Here is a 16,090-nt window from a genome sequence, read left to right as displayed (position 1 = left end):
CCTGTAAAAAATGCCTTTCAAGGTCTCATGGGATGCCGGATATTTTGATTGTTTAAACTTCAAGACAGGAAATTGGAAAATATTATGTAAATAACGTAAGTAAATTGATTGAACTAACGGAACAGTTTTAGCGAAGAAAGATTCACTTTCTTCTCTTCTTGAGAATCACTTTAAAGCGTCGAAAGAAATCTCTTTGATTCAAGAAAGAAACGCCATATAAAGACGAATACGCTATAGAACAAATTGAGAACTACGATAAGAAACTTGCTGGGATAACCAAAGATTGGTTTAAAGTTTGTAAGGGCGAAGGGAAATCTTTTTATTCTCAGGGGTAAGGTTTTGCGATCAATATTTGCCCTTTGTTCGCCCGAGGGTTGTGAGGCGAAAAGTTTTCAACAAAAATGATAGCTCAAAATCCTTCAGTGATAAAATCTATATTACCCTCTGTCTGTGTTGTTCACTGAGAATCCCTATACTTTTCGTGGCAAGTATTTCAGCCATAAGACTTAAGCGTTCACTATTTTCCTCACCTTGCTTGGGTCAGCTGCACATGGTAATTCACGAAAGGATTTACGAACCAGTGACGAACGAATATTATCTTTTTATGTTTCAACAAAAACCAAACTACCGTAGAAATTGTTAAGAGAATGCTAAAAATGGATTGGATTATAAAATATTATTATTATAAGTTAAAATATATATTTTATGTAAATAAATATTTTATTTAAATGTAATGATGCAGTAAAATACTTTGGCGGTTCTCCATACAAACGGAATTGAAGTAAGTGCGCTGGCAGTAATAAAAAAAGTGTAAGGTATATAAGGAGTATGAGCCTTTATCGAGAGTAATTGACATTATCCTAAAGGAGAAATTGTTTAACTCAAAGAGGAGTAAAATTAAAATTTTGATCCCGAATTTTTTGCGTGGGGATTCACGTTTTTAGCTACAATATCAATTAAAAATATGAACGTTATATTTTACGTTTTTAATAATAACTCAGTTTTCTAACATATGAGTCACATACAGTATATAATTACTAAAACATTTAGAAGATCAGCAACTTATCGTCTCTTAGCAAATCTACTAACCATTTCCATTATTATTATTTGGTAGTTTACCGTTTATAAGGTTTTTTTGAATGAGCACAGACTAAACCCTCCTAAATTTATTGGTCTAGCCCAGCAAAACAAAACTTGACACCCCATTATTCAATTCAATCTATAAACCGTGCAGGATTTTTGCATGCTTTATTTCGCCCTTAATTCTGTCCAACATCCCTATCCCTATCCTACCCATACCGTACTTGTATAACATCCTTTCCTCTTTCACAGTTTTTACTATCCCAATGCCAATCAAAATGCTCTGCATTAATCTTTTCCGTGTCTTTAGAGTTCTCCCAAAACAACTCTCTTCTCAGTCAACATACCCAGTACTTCTTCGTTTGTTTCCTTTTTTGCCCATTTCAATTTTTCTATTTTCTTCCACACCAACAATTCAAAAGTCACCCACTATGATTATCACCTTGCTTCAACGACCAAGTTTCTGAGCCGTGCAAAATCACACTCAAAACCAATTTTTTCATGTGTGTTTTCTTAACATCAATACAATACGACGTCCTGTCGTCAATTTCTTCCTCTTCGAAAAAGCGACTCTGTTTAACACAATTCTCTTTCTTGTATCCTTACTAGTGTAATCATCTTGGTCCAAGAGGCCTTCAAAGTATGTAAGCTGGTCCACTAGCTCTAGTTTTTCCCTCCTATTTTAACTTTTAATTTAGCTTTCCTTTTTGTCGAAAATCTAATACACTTAGTTAATTCTAACCAATTTACTCTATCGAGCGCCTGATTGTGTTCTATTATCCTTTCTAGTAGTATATGTAATCTCATAACTATCTATGGCTACGGCATCTATCCTTTCCTGTATATAAATTGATTGATTCCCCTCTATTCTCCAATTGATAATCCTAAGTACCACTTTAATTGTGAGTACAATCTAACTTAATGTTCTTTAATTCTCAAATATGGCTGCCTTTCACTTTTATGGAATGGGAACAAACGCTGATCAGACGAAACTTTCCAGCCAAACTCCCTCCTCATAAGTACTCCAAATTAGCCCATCAAAATTCTTTCAACCGGAATTTTATCTACTCTCGCGGCCTTAACTAATTTTAATTATTTAATTTTATATTTAATTATATTTTATATTAATTATAAATTTATTAATTTTAACCGATCGGTTTCATCCTCTTGGATCTGACGTAACACTTGAGTAGTATTAATGTATGATCTGTATCAGTATCAACTGCTGTGAAATTGTTCGGATTCATTACGCTATTTATTGTTCATTGTGAACCCACTCTATTCCTGCAGAATTCTACTGCTTTCTTCCCACGGTCATTCTTTGTTCCTAAACCGTCGGGCTTGCCTCATTCCCATCGACCACCAACGCAGTCCAATCCCCAACCACTATCAAATGTTTCCTTCCACGAACACCCGCAATCATTTCCTCTAATTAATCGTACACCCTATTTCTTTCTTCCCTTTTAAGAGGTGACTTATTTTTGCTTGATGGCTTGTAAACCTTAATAATGACGATGTTCGTCGGTTCAGATTTTAGTTTTACTAAATATTTTCCATCATTTACCGACTCTGTATCTAATAAGCTTCATCCTACCTTTATGTGCAATGTTACAGCCACCTCTCACTGAGTCTCTTCCCCTCTACTTTATATTACTCTTTGTGTATATCATGAATAATTTCCGCTATCTTTCCATTTCACCTCGCTCAGACGTGAACTATCTTATTTACTCTCTTCATTTCTTCCACTTTTTATTCACTAACTTCCTCATACTCAACATGTTCATAACGTTTCAAGTCCTTATTCTAACTCATTCGGTTCTCTTCTGTATCTTCTTCTTTGCCACTAATTTAGGTTTCGATTTGCATGGATTTTATGTTATGACGATCACGGAATACTTGTCTCTCCCTCTGCGTGACATGACACAGGATCCAGTGAGTCGAGTCCTGTAGTTGCCAGGAATAATATTAATTCTTAGCTAGTAGTAGGCTTAGGGGAGGCAACCGGCAGCTGAGGTCATTTGTGATAATAATTCTTTTGTTTATCATTAGGTCGTGGGGAAAATAGCTTAGGTGGTTTCCCGTTGCCAATTTCAATACTGTTTTTAACGTGGAAACGTCACTAGCACAATAGAAAACCACAGTAATCAACCCGAAAATTTGTTTGATAGGTGAGAATAGAGGTAAACTACTATTAAGCATAACGGCATGTAAATTTTACCGGTCAGATTAGCGAAGTTGTCTTTCTCTATGCCGTCTGTGGCTTTCCAGAAAGGTCTGGTACCCGAAAAATCACGCATCTTGGGTGAAATATGGCTGCCCAGAGGCGTCCCCGAGAATTGAGACCTCTCCCGGTTAGAAGTTGAGTGCTAATCACTGGACTACCACGTATTTGCATTTTCATTTGGTTCATTTGCAGTGCTGTCACTACGCATTTATTCACACGGATTAAAACAGTAATTGTTGTCAAAACTAAAACCCAGACTAATCCACGGGAAAAACAAAATAAGATTGCTTGAAAAGTCTAAATTTACCATTAAATTACTACAAAAGGTCTCCTTAAATAAAATTAGTGATATAATTTAAACTTAACTATCAGTGTAAGTGAGAGTTGGTGTTTTTCTGATTCTGATGAGATCTTCTCGGGTTTTCCATCACGTCAGGAATTCGGCTGCCGACGTTTCGATGGCTAACTCCACCATCACCTTCAGGGCGTTGAGTACGACTGCGGAGTCAGCCATCGAAACATCGGCAGCCGAATCCCTGGACCCGGTGGGAAATACTCGAACACTTCACTTGAATCATCGCAAGGTTTCCAAAAATTATTTCAAAGAAATGACTTAGATGCGCCTATTTTTTTCATGTACATGTCATTTTTTCAGATGGATGTCTTTCAGTAGTCAGAGAATTGACTGTGGCGAACTCAGCGCCAGCAACAGGTGACTGGGAAGGTGCGAAGTCGAAAAAAAACAGAAAAACACACGAAGAAATCGAAAAAGCTAAAACACAGCCTTAGACATTAATTTATATTGATTCGATTTGGTGGCCTATTGTGTTAATTTGGAATGAATTCAAAAGGAAAAACAATCTAAACATAAAAGAAAGATATTAATTTCATCAGTATTACTAAAGTATTCTAAAAATGTGCGAGAAAAGAATGACAGGTGGAACATTCAGCCTTCTATTGACACTGGAAAAATATATGACAATGCCTTGATAGATAAAGGTTAAAATCATATCGTAGATAATATGTTGACTACGAATGTAAATATATAGATACGTAAAATCACATATTCTACATGGACGCCATATACTATCGGATCCAGAATACCTCGATGGGTTTTAATAAATTAAAAACAATACGTGTTAGTTCATAGAAATGTGAATCCTTAATATATTTGAAATTAATCGCTCTAATTTGGAGAGCAGAACGTACCCTGCAGTAGACAATATTATACTTGGAGGACAATATGCGTCAAAAATTAATTTCAGGCATGCAAGAAATATCAATCTCGTATTTTACTAACGCCAAAAATAGTTCGTGAATGGGGGAGGGGTCATGCTTCTCCCCGTAGACCCACCACTGAAGCCACATCTAGGGAAGAAAAAGAGAGATAAGAGGAGAGACACTCACCTGCTTCCATAGCAACAGGTCCTGGGAGGCCCTGGCGGCGGACAGGGAGATGCGAGAGAGGGCGAGGGCGGCCCCGAAGGCAGACGCCTCGAGGAGCCGCACCGGGAGCAAGGCGTAGGCCACGTAGCTGAAGAGCATGGCGGCCCACACACCAGCGGCTGTGGGTGAGGCCGCCTCGAGGGCGAGGGCCAACTCGACGGCGAGGAAGGAGGCGAGAAGGGCGTACGAGAGGGCGGCGAGGGCCACCTCGTTCAGGGAGGGCCCGCGGGCCCATAGCAGCGCCAGTAGGGCGGCGTAGACGGCGAGACAGGCCCCAAGGGTGGCCGTGGCCCATGGGTTCACGTGCGAGGGGGGGATGGGGTCTGGGGGCGAGGGCGGGGGCGGGGAGGCTGCGGCATCCCGCGGGGGCAGCGGAAGAGAAGGAGGGGGCCACGCGTGCAGCAGGAGGAGTGCGGACGAGAGGGCGATGAGTAGGCAAAGCAGACCGGCTACGCTGCTTTGGTTCATGCGGAGGAAGTAGCGCTGGTACAGGGCCTCCACCTGCGTGTGGGAAGATGGAAGATGACCCTAGTTACTTTAAAATCCACACTACCTGATGCTCCCCAAGGGAGTGAGGTTAGGGGTGTCTGGACAACAGTATTTTATCCAGTAACATGAACTTATGCATAGATAAGACAATGTACTATTCGTTCTCAATCATTTGTATTCTTCTTTATAAAAATAATACTACGTCTTTTAGAAATGTAGAGACAAATATATTATAATTTATTGAGAATACCTTGCTTTTAAACCATGAAAGGAATGGTTTTAATGCTGATGATGGTACAAAGTAGGGTGGTTTGCACACTCTTTAGACTTTCGTGTGCTATTCCCACACGGAATTGAAAACATCTCAAGTTACCCAAGTTCAGGGCAAATAGTGATAACACCAAAAACTATGAGCACTTAAATTTTTTGTCTAAATCACGTCGTAAGACGACACTGATAACGACAGCATGACATAATATTGATTTCACATGGCATAACGGCTGTCATATCTTTATCCCTTGACATTTCGGGAATTAAATTTGGCTAAAATTATGGCCAAGGATCATCATCGAAGACGAATAAAAGACAACCTGTCAACTAATTATTTTAGTAAAGTTCAGGATAGTATAACATACGGCAACATATCTACATTCACAAATAAATACGTTGTGCGTTGTCCGTGTCCTGGCCATCAAATAAATATTGCTAAAATATAAGAACCGACTTTAAGATTAAACCAAGTCTGACAACGCTTGTGCTTAAGGTTTAAAGGAATCGAAAAATTTGAATGCAGGGAAAATATTTATAATAATTAGTATAGTGAAAAAGACAATAATACACATTCAAAAATATGACCGGTTTGAATTGGTCAGTTGGAGTACACTCTCTCAATTATCATTTAACAATTAGAAAACTATCCACTAATACAAAGGAAGGATAGAGTGCTAATAATTTATTGAATTGTCATTTTGCTGTAAAATTGAAGGTGACAGAAACTGCTCTGTTTAAATGGAGTTTTAGTATGAAAAAAATAAAAAAATATTTGGCAACTTGGCATTAGGAGACTTATTTGAATTGAAATTTCTTTGAACTTCCGCGAGACTTTTTTAATTAACTCAGCACCATTAAAAAAGCAGGGTATCCCTTTCATAATTTTTGGGATATTATACGCTTCGTCATTAATTTTGAGAGTCTGTTGTATCTCTGAGCATGCGCCTTCGTGGAATTGAACGTAATTGTAAAAGAAAATCTGAGCATTTGTATATAGCTTCATGTTTTAATCAAACCTCAGGATCTTCACGTCGCTTATTAGTGTACATTTTCACGAAGGCAGTCACTGCGGTGGCGGTTCCCACAACTAGAGGAAGAAGATTCAATTGTTATAACGGGAGATAGCGTCTGCGCGACCGAAGTTGACAACGGTTAAACATCTGCCACGCCCGCTTTGCTCGCGCTCGCGAAAACCGAGCCTAAGGCGTCTTATTAGTCTTTCATCACGGCCCATTGAGGAAACGCTCTTCGCCTCCAACTAAGGGTGAGCTCGTATATAACATGGTAACATGTTTACCGACTGACGCAGAAACATTACCACAGAAAATTGGCGTACAAAGACAATTTACTTAGTAGCAAACTACTACGTTAAACTGAAGCGCCAAAAAGTTTGCGAAGGGCAAGGGGAGGTCCGAGATCTCGTAGTAGGAGAGTAAATTACGTCGGAGTGTATACGTATTTGCGAAGATAGTCACTGTCAATAAAAAGAACGCTTTAAATGTAACGTAAACTGCCTTTATAAATACAGACGGAAAAATACTTTTGTTCATTTAACGTAGTTTGTTATTCATTCCTTGTTGTATTTATAAGGAAATAATTCCAAGGAAGCATATCAAAAGTGGTCTGAAAGATTTTTCAAGGGAAACATTACAAACGTAAGCTACTAAGGGAATTTTAAAATTGAATTGAAAAAAGTTAATCTATTTGTAAGATTGAGAATTAAACACGAGAAATTTCTTGTGATTTTTACTAAGAAATGCATAGAGTATTTAGGCCCTCTATCCCTAGGAATTATAACAGTGGTGCATGCATACTTAATATGCATTTTTGTACGCTTCAATAGTGTAATAATTTCCCTTCGAAAATTTGGAAAAAAGGCTGCTCAATGCACATATTTCTCAAGTTTGGAATTTCAAAATATATTGAAAAAGAAATTTTTGTTATATTAAAAAGTGGAAAATGTTAAAAACTAATTCATTCCCACAAATACGAGGGATTTTAAATAAATAATTTATATTAATTAGAATTTTTATTTTGAAAGAGGTTCACTAGAGTCCTTGCTTGATCTTTCAATTAGTAACCATTTTTATTTCTGATTTGTAAAGGATACAAAATTTTTAGCGGCGTTAAGTTTTTGACAGTGAAGTAATTGACGGGTAAAAGTTTTTGACAGTAATCAGAGCATTATTATTGTTGGTTTATACCTTGATTATTATATACCTTTTTGATGCACATTTTGGATTAACCTTTGTGCTTATATAACGGTACAAAAATATATTTACTTGGCTCAAAAGAAATACAACCTAGTATTCGACAAAACATTAAACCGTGTAACGATTAGATCCTATCTCCCTTCACTCCATTCAACATGCCTATCCTTTTCTTTTCGCTTCTTAGTTTGCCTAACTTTCTCTCCTCTGTCAGTCTTCAACATAACATTATCAATCAAAATGCTCTGCATACCTATTTTCTGCCTCCTTTGGACTTCTCCCAAAACCCTAATACTATGATCACTTCCTCGTTTGTTAGTATTTCCGTCCATTTAACCTTTTCCAATCCTCTCCACACCCACATTTCAAAAGCATCCAGCCTGAGCTTATTGATTTGCTTAAACGACCATGTTTCCGCGCCGCACCAAGTTTTAACAAGCAGAATATCCATAAATGTTAATTTACCATTTTGGACTTAATAAATAAATGCTATGGAAACAGGATCTCTTAAGGGCACCGGATAGTGGCCTAAATCCCCCGCCAGACGCCCTTGCGGCGGCTTACGGGGTGTTATGTACATGTACAGGTAGATGCAGAAAAATAGCAGAATCGGCAATAATTGTGACTATGGGTAAGGAAAAAAGGACAATAACGAGATGTATGTGTGGAATGAAAAATAATAGCGTTGAATACGGTTGAGAACATTTTTTATAACTGATGAATGATTGGGGAAACGTAAGATATCGTAAATATATTATATATATATATATATATATATATATATATATATATATATATATATATATATATATGTATATATAATTATAAATGTATACATAAATCAATAAAAATATAAAAAAAACATATGTATTAAATAAATATAAACATATATATATATATATATATATATATATATATATAGTATCCATCATTTTAAGGTAATCTACCGGTTAAGGTAGGTTTTTGGATGGATATAACTACCAAATATAATATTTTGTGACTCCTAACAAAACGCAAAATCCAGCATCCTACTCTACATCTGGTTCCCCTTCATCTCTGAGTACATCCTTCCTCCCTACGTCCCGTCCAACTTCCCTATCCTGATCCTGCCCTTTCCTCGTTAGCCTGATATTCTCTCTTCTATTACAGTCTTCAACATCCCACTGCTGGTCAATACACCCTTCATCCACTTTTCCTGCCTCCATAGTATTTCTCCCAACAAACCCCTCTCTTCGCCCACCATACCAAGTACTTCCTCGTTTGTTTTCTTCTCTGTCCATTTCACCTTCTCCATTCTTCTCCACACCCACATTTCAAAAGCCTCCAGTCTACGTCTATCCTCCTGCTTCAATGACCGCGTTTCCGCGCTACATACGCTACACATAGCTACGCTCCATATAAAAGTTTTTACGAGTCTATTAACAAAAGACCTAGTCTTTTAAGTATATATATATATATATAGAGAGAGAGAGAGATGGAAGGATGGAAAAGTAATCAGCATGCGTAGAAAAATGAAGAGGTATTAGCAATGGGAAGGCCGATAAGACAGTTTGAGCACTTAAAAAGTCAAATATATATTCTTCAGACCTAGAGAAACCTTTTTGCCTTTGCAGAGTAATAACTATGACAATTTATAACATCTGAGTATTTTTATATTACTAGAAAATGTATTTCATTAATAACGTTTTAAATGTAATATTCATTTATGGCAACTTATAGTCTCGTCAATCGATGAATTAAGTATTTGATTAGGAATTTATTTAGACATACGAGAAGATTGAAAGATTGGTTCAAAAAGAATTAGACTAAATTATCACTGAAATAAGAATCTACTCCAGTATTGCAAACTTATTCTGGTAACTGGAGAGACTTTTTCAAGTTCCTTCTTGGTCCAAAAATGCGCTGTGAAAACAAGTAATTTCGCAGGGGGAACCAACTTGAGGACAAACTTAAGTGAAACCGATTCGTTGGTCCAAAACGCTTGTTACGGAGGGATTACATTCTTTTTTCTTCTTTTGCTAAATCTTTTTCACGCCAAAATAATTTCAAAGTTAATACATTTTTTTGAATTTAAGTTGGCTTTAAATATCAATTGTATTTGTAGGGATACTTGAAAGCTCTACCAAATGCAAAAGAGATAAAAAAAAATAATTCAAAAAAATGTATGCTAAAAACTTCCTTCCTTGCGTCAGAATTTGGATTTTTAATTCCATTTCAACTGGTGTAAGGGTAGGAAACCAATGGTCCGGATTTCAATTTAAACATGCTAAGACTAAGATTTCATAGCACAACCCGACGTAATGGAATATGATGGCTGGCACAACAAAAGAAGTTGATAACAGCATGCGAGCACGAATTCACTTACCGATGGGCTTATTTCTTAAGACAACGCCCCTCAGTCATGATTTAACTATCCTCCGTGAAGTAAATTTTTCAAAAACTTATTTTGATTGCACGGAACTTGCTATTACGACTAAAATTTAGTCAACAATGACGTCAATGTTTGGAAATGAAAAGGAAAGAAATGTGTGTGTATATATATATATACATATGTAAAAATACAGATGTAAATTTTTAAATCATAGAGACACAAGGAAAGGACACTCACGTATGTAGTTTTGACGTTTCCACGGCTCGCACCGTCGTCATCAGAATAGCGTTCTCGGGGAAGAGTGGATAGGGCATGTGCGGGGGAGGGGCGAGGGAAGGAGAGGTAAGGGACCAATAGCACCTTGTTCATTTCCTATTGGTCCCTTACCTACCCTTTCCTCGCCCCTCCCCCGCACATGCCCTATCCGCTCTTACCCGAGAACGCCATTCTGATGACGACGGTGCGAGCTGTCGAAACGGCAAAACTACATATGTGAGTGTCCTTTATTTGTGTTTCTATGTTTTAAAAATCTACATCTGTGTTTTTACATATTTGTGCGTCGCCGAAGAGCCTTCCATTTCGAAGGAATTTATATATATATATAGGCCTCATTTAGAAAACGCATGCAGCGTGTGGGATCCGAGTGAAAAAGGTCTCATTCGGGAAATTGAGAAGGTTCAACGCCGGGCAGCCCGTTTTGTAAAAAATTCCTACGATAAAACGCAAAGCGTCACCGAAATGCTCATGGATTTGGGGTGGGAATCATTGGCTGAGAGACGATTCAATGCAAGATTGAAATTATTAAATAAATTTAGATCCGCATGTTTCAGCACCGAGGTCTCGCAAATTATTCGTACTCCTACATACATTGGTCGCTCGGATCATGCATATAAAATTCGGGAAATAGACGCCAGAACTAGCCGACTCAAGGACTCCTTCTTCCCACGGACAATACGGGATAGCAACTGCAGGGTTATAGATAGCAAAAATTCCACTTGCCACCCTCAGCGTCTAAAAAATAATAAGTTCTACTTAAATGCATGCTCTTCCACTAACCTTACGTGTTTTGTTATAATAACCCATTCTTTCCGAATGACCTCATTCGTGTTCTGTTCATCTGTTTTTAAGTTTCCCTTTCAATCCCTCGTCCCTCTCCGCGGGGGGAAATTCCTGCTACCTGCAACGTTGGGTCGCATTCCTTGCCTTTTACAGACTCTTTGGGGGTGGAGTGTTTCGTGTTACATTTTCATGTGGTAGTGATGTTTCAATTTCTTGCTTGTTGTGTCCTGGCTTCCGTGTTGTAAGATGGCTTTCGTGCTGCATCATGGGGTGCAGTTTTTTAGTTGTTTTGCGGTATATGTGTTTGCATGAGTATTGGATGAAGGGATTTTTGCATGAGTGTGTGCGCTGCTGTGGGTGTAATTTTCCGTGTTGTTTCTTTTGCATGTGGTATATTTCCTTTTTATGGTTGGTGACCTAACACCCCCCGCCACACGCCCTTGTGGCGGCTTGCGGGGTATTATGTAGATGTAGATGTAGATGCATATATATATATATATATATATATATATATATATATATAGATACATATATACATATATACATATATACACACATTATATACACATTGAGATTAAGGCACCAATGGCACCCAAGAAAACTGCGGAAAGCACGAATGACATATGAGATAATTATCAATTCAATACATGATTGCAACTCTCCGATAGCAATGCTTAGGATGTGGAAGGCACTACTATAATATTTTCGAAATGTCGGGCAAATATACTCGATACTTCCTGGTTTTTCTAACGGCCACATTAAAAACCGTGTGAAAATCACTGAAAGAGAGGTCTTCTATTATTATATTATCATCGCGTGTTTACGACACTTGGAGCTACTCAATATACGTACAGGGTTCGTCCGGAAAATAAGTGTACTGATTTTTTCCCGCCGCTCCAGGCGCGCACAGCACCGCTCTGACGGGCTGCGATTGGAGGGGGGTATGTTGGCAAGCGACGCTGAAAAAAGCAGTCGGCTCTGAGCTGTGGTGTAGTGAGGAGCTCTGTTAACGCGAACCTCCATGCTCGACCCACGTCACGGAACGCGATGCCGAAGTTTTTGGAGCAGCGTTATTCCATCAAATTTGCGGTAAAGCTTGGGAAATCGTCTACCGAAATTGTCGGTATGATTAACCAGGCTTACGGGAAGTCAGCCATGTCCAGAAACATGATCTTTCGGTGGCACAAGATGTTCGTGGAGGGCAGAGAAGAGGTCGACGACGAACCACGGCCTGGACGCCCATCAACGACACTCACCGACGAAAATGTGCGAAAAGTTCGCGATGTACTGAACTCTGATCGTCGTCTTAGTGTTCGGATGATAGCAGAGCAGTGTAATGTGCCAAAAACAATAGTGCACGAGATTATTAGGGAGCAATTACAGATGCGAAAAATGTGTGCAAAGTTGGTGCCGAAAGTGCTCAGTGATGATCAAAGACTCAATCGTTTGGAAATCGCGACACAACTTGCGGATCACTGCAAAAATGATCCACATTTTTTAGAGAACGTTGTTTCGGGTGACGAGACGTGGATCTTTGATTACGACCCGGAGTCGAAGAGACAAAGTGCGGAGTGGCACCCCCCCTTCATCACCCCGTCAAAAGAAAGCTCGCATGAGCAAATCTCGGATCAAGGCGATGCTCATTGTCTTTTTTGACAAAAGGGGAGTCGTCCACTACGAATTAGTACCTGAACGACAAACTGTAAATGCTGCATTTTACGTCCAAGTGCTCGACAGGCTTCGAAAACGAGTCGCCAGCGTCCGGCCAGCGATCAAAAACATCTGGCGGCTGCATCACGGCAATGCGCCGTCTCACACCGCGCTTGTCGTGTCGGACTTCTTGGCCAAGCACGGCGTGGCAACGCTGCCGCACCCGCCCTACAGCCCGGACTTGGCACCACCGGACTTCTTTCTGTTCCCGAAGATAAAGAGGAGTTTGAAAGGAACGCGATACGGGACTTTGGACGCTGTCAAAGAGGCCGTGACGACGTGTCTTCGAGAGGTTCCCGATGATGCCTTCACGGGAGCGTTCCAGGAATAGGAACGCCGCTGGAACAAGTGTATCGACTCACAAGGGTCCTATTTTGAGGAATATTAGCTTAAGATATGTAAAAGTGTAATAAATTTTTTTTCCTGAGCTCAGTACACTTATTTTCCGGACGAACCCTGTATATATATATATATATATATATATATATATATATATATATATATATATATATATATAATACACAGTAACACATAATATAGAAACACAAAAAAAAAGAGAACACTCACACGTATTTTCTTGATATTTCGACGGAAACAATCCGTCTTCCTCTGAAGATATAGAAGTAATGTTTACTTCTATATCTTCAGAGGAAGACGGATTGTTTCCGTCGAAATATCAAGAAAATACGTGTGAGTGTTCTCTTTTTTTTTGTGTTTCTATATTATGTGTTACTGTGTATTGTAATATTCGGCAATTCCGTGTTACGTCTATGAAAGCATATATATATATATATATATATAATATATACACACACTCACACAAACACACACACATCGTAGTTATAACCGAAAAAACAGATATGTTGTAGTTGTTAAATGAAATGTCCATGTGCATGACGACATGGCATGAAAATAAGTTGAAAGAAACCCAAACTCTTAGTTTGAGGAAGAATGGAAACGTAGGAAGATGTCGTGCTACGTGAAAGAAAGCGAGATAGACAGAAATGTTCTACATTATTTTGAATAATCATAGCATGGTAAAGGAGAAATTGAAGTAAAAAAACGAGTGTTGGAGATCAAATATCATCGAGTCCATATTAAAAGATTTTTCGTACTTTTCCTTAGGTTTATAATGTAAGATAAAACGCGTTTCACCAACTCGTCTTGAAACGTGTTTTATCTTAAAAATGAAACCTATAGAAAAGTACAAAAAATCTTTTATAATGGGTACCATATACTTTCACGAAGTGAAGCCTAAAACCGTAGAGTATATTGATAACGTGAACCAAGTAACGGATGACGCCAAAGCTAGGAATTCTGCGGGCTGTTAAGCTTTGGGCGGTAACATGGCACTTGAAGGGTGCTCTACAAACTCACCTCAAAGGTGATAGTTAATAATGTTGATGAGAAATTTTGCCATGTTTAAGACAATTATACCTGAAATAGAAATACCAACAGAGGGGACAGAAGGCTTTAGCATGGCAAATGGTAGTGTATGCTACACAAAGGAACCGTCTTGATTCATTAAACCCATTTCTTTCCCCGAAAGCTTCGTTCCTTTACCTTTCTTATCTGTAGGAAATAGTACTCAGAGAAGGGAATTTATCATTTCAATACGACATCAAATGCCATGAATCGAAGATGAGGAGCTTAATGGGAAACGTAAGAGCCATTAAGACAAGATGTATTCCCCGAAATATGTGCGAACTAGAATTGACGTAAACGACGCCATATTTTCATCCAATCAAACAATCCGAAAGATCCTAGATTTTGAGGTTTAATCGGAAAAGTGAAACATAATAAGGTTTCTCGTAATAACATCGTCGTGGGCCAGCTGCTCTTACACTTGACGTGAATTGAAGAATTAATGCGCGACCCTCAATCCTTGCGCATCAAGCCCTATCCTGTTACTCGAAAAAAGGGCGCAGATCCTTCCTCCCCTAATCGTCCTGGAAACCTCACAAACTGCAACCCCCCTATATACCCTGAGTTGGGAAAGGGGAGGCCTCCGCGGGAGAAATGACCTTATCAATCAAAGATCGCGATGCTTGGATCCCATTCGGGTAATTGGCTGCCGGGAGTAATAAGTGACGCTGCGGGAGAAATCTACACCCACCTGAGGATTTCGGAAGCGGTGGGAGGAGCAGAGGCGCTTGAAGATTCGACACGGATTGCCTCGACACTGGCGCCTCCCCGGTGCCTCCAGCAGCGACTCGTGGTCTGGCTGGACTCCATCCCCTGGGATGGTATGCGTGATGAAATCATGGAACACAAAACGCGGTCATTAGTCATTGCATTTCTCTGGCGAACACTCCCGCGGAAATAAGGAGTGAACCCAAAGGGGGAGGGGGGACGGCGGCGTCCGTATCTCAGCCCAATGATGGAAGAGATTGGAGCGGAGGGCTCCCCAGGGAACCTTCAAAGGCCGGGAGAGAGAGAGGGGGATAATGGGAAGAGAGGAGAGGCGTCAGGATGGGTTCGCATAAATCGCCAATCCCGAGTTTTATAATTCAAAACCGTTCGCCGGCGTCCATTTGAGGCGAGCAAAGAGAATCAAGGACATCGATCAATTTTTTTGAGAGATGCTCAAAGTTAATAAATCCTCGATAGGGAAGGAAATCTTTGATTTTTATTTTGGAAAACATACGTGCTCAATCGCATTTACCATTTTCTGTAATTTTTGGTACACTTACTTTCACGTCATTGGAAATCAAATTCAACGTTAGCTTTTGATCGTGGTTGGCTCATAATGTGAATAAATGAAAGTTAAGGGTTAAAAATGGCTAGTCCAAGAATTAATATAAGTTTTGCAACATAATATTTAACTGTTTTTTTATTTTTCAACTAATGGTAATCTAGACAAGTACATAGTTATGCCTCTATTATGTTACTGTTCTTATAGTATTATTAAATAAATGATAAACTGAACATTCAGGTTTCCAAAAGTAGAGGTAATAATTCTTAAAATAGTTGATAGGTTAATGCATTTGTTAAAATTAAAGTACCTAAAACAATTTAACTCAATTTCAGTAGAACCATTAATAATGATTAAATGTAATAAAAAATAGTAAGCAACTATCAATAATCAGTAAAAAATCCGGAAAGAAGCAATGGCACAAAGTAGTACCCCAACGTTTACCGCCCGTTAAATGTAACTCCTAATCGTTCAATGGAATTATTGGAGAGAGCGTATACTTCAGTCTCTTCTATAAGCTTCAATAAAACTTAAAG

General features: G+C 38.9%; 1 protein-coding gene across 1 annotated transcript in view; it reads right to left on the bottom strand.

Annotated features, from left to right (window-relative positions):
- Positions 1 to 16,090, bottom strand: part of LOC139696609 (adenylate cyclase type 6-like) — a 247,205-nt gene that overhangs the window by 193,222 nt on the left and 37,893 nt on the right. Inside the window, exons 3-5 of the mRNA XM_071595416.1 lie at positions 14,976 to 15,097; positions 4,755 to 5,251; positions 4,552 to 4,588 (exon numbers count right to left, since the gene is read on the bottom strand). Of these exons, the coding sequence (XP_071451517.1) occupies positions 4,552 to 4,588; positions 4,755 to 5,251; positions 14,976 to 15,097 (656 nt within the window). The remainder of the gene's footprint in view (positions 1 to 4,551; positions 4,589 to 4,754; positions 5,252 to 14,975; positions 15,098 to 16,090) is intronic.

Source organism: Hetaerina americana, unplaced genomic scaffold (assembly GCF_022747635.1).
Source record: "Hetaerina americana unplaced genomic scaffold, ioHetAmer1.1.p SCAF_7, whole genome shotgun sequence".
Taxonomy (NCBI): Eukaryota; Metazoa; Arthropoda; class Insecta; order Odonata; family Calopterygidae; genus Hetaerina; species Hetaerina americana.
This window is presented reverse-complemented; position numbering and strand designations above follow the sequence as displayed.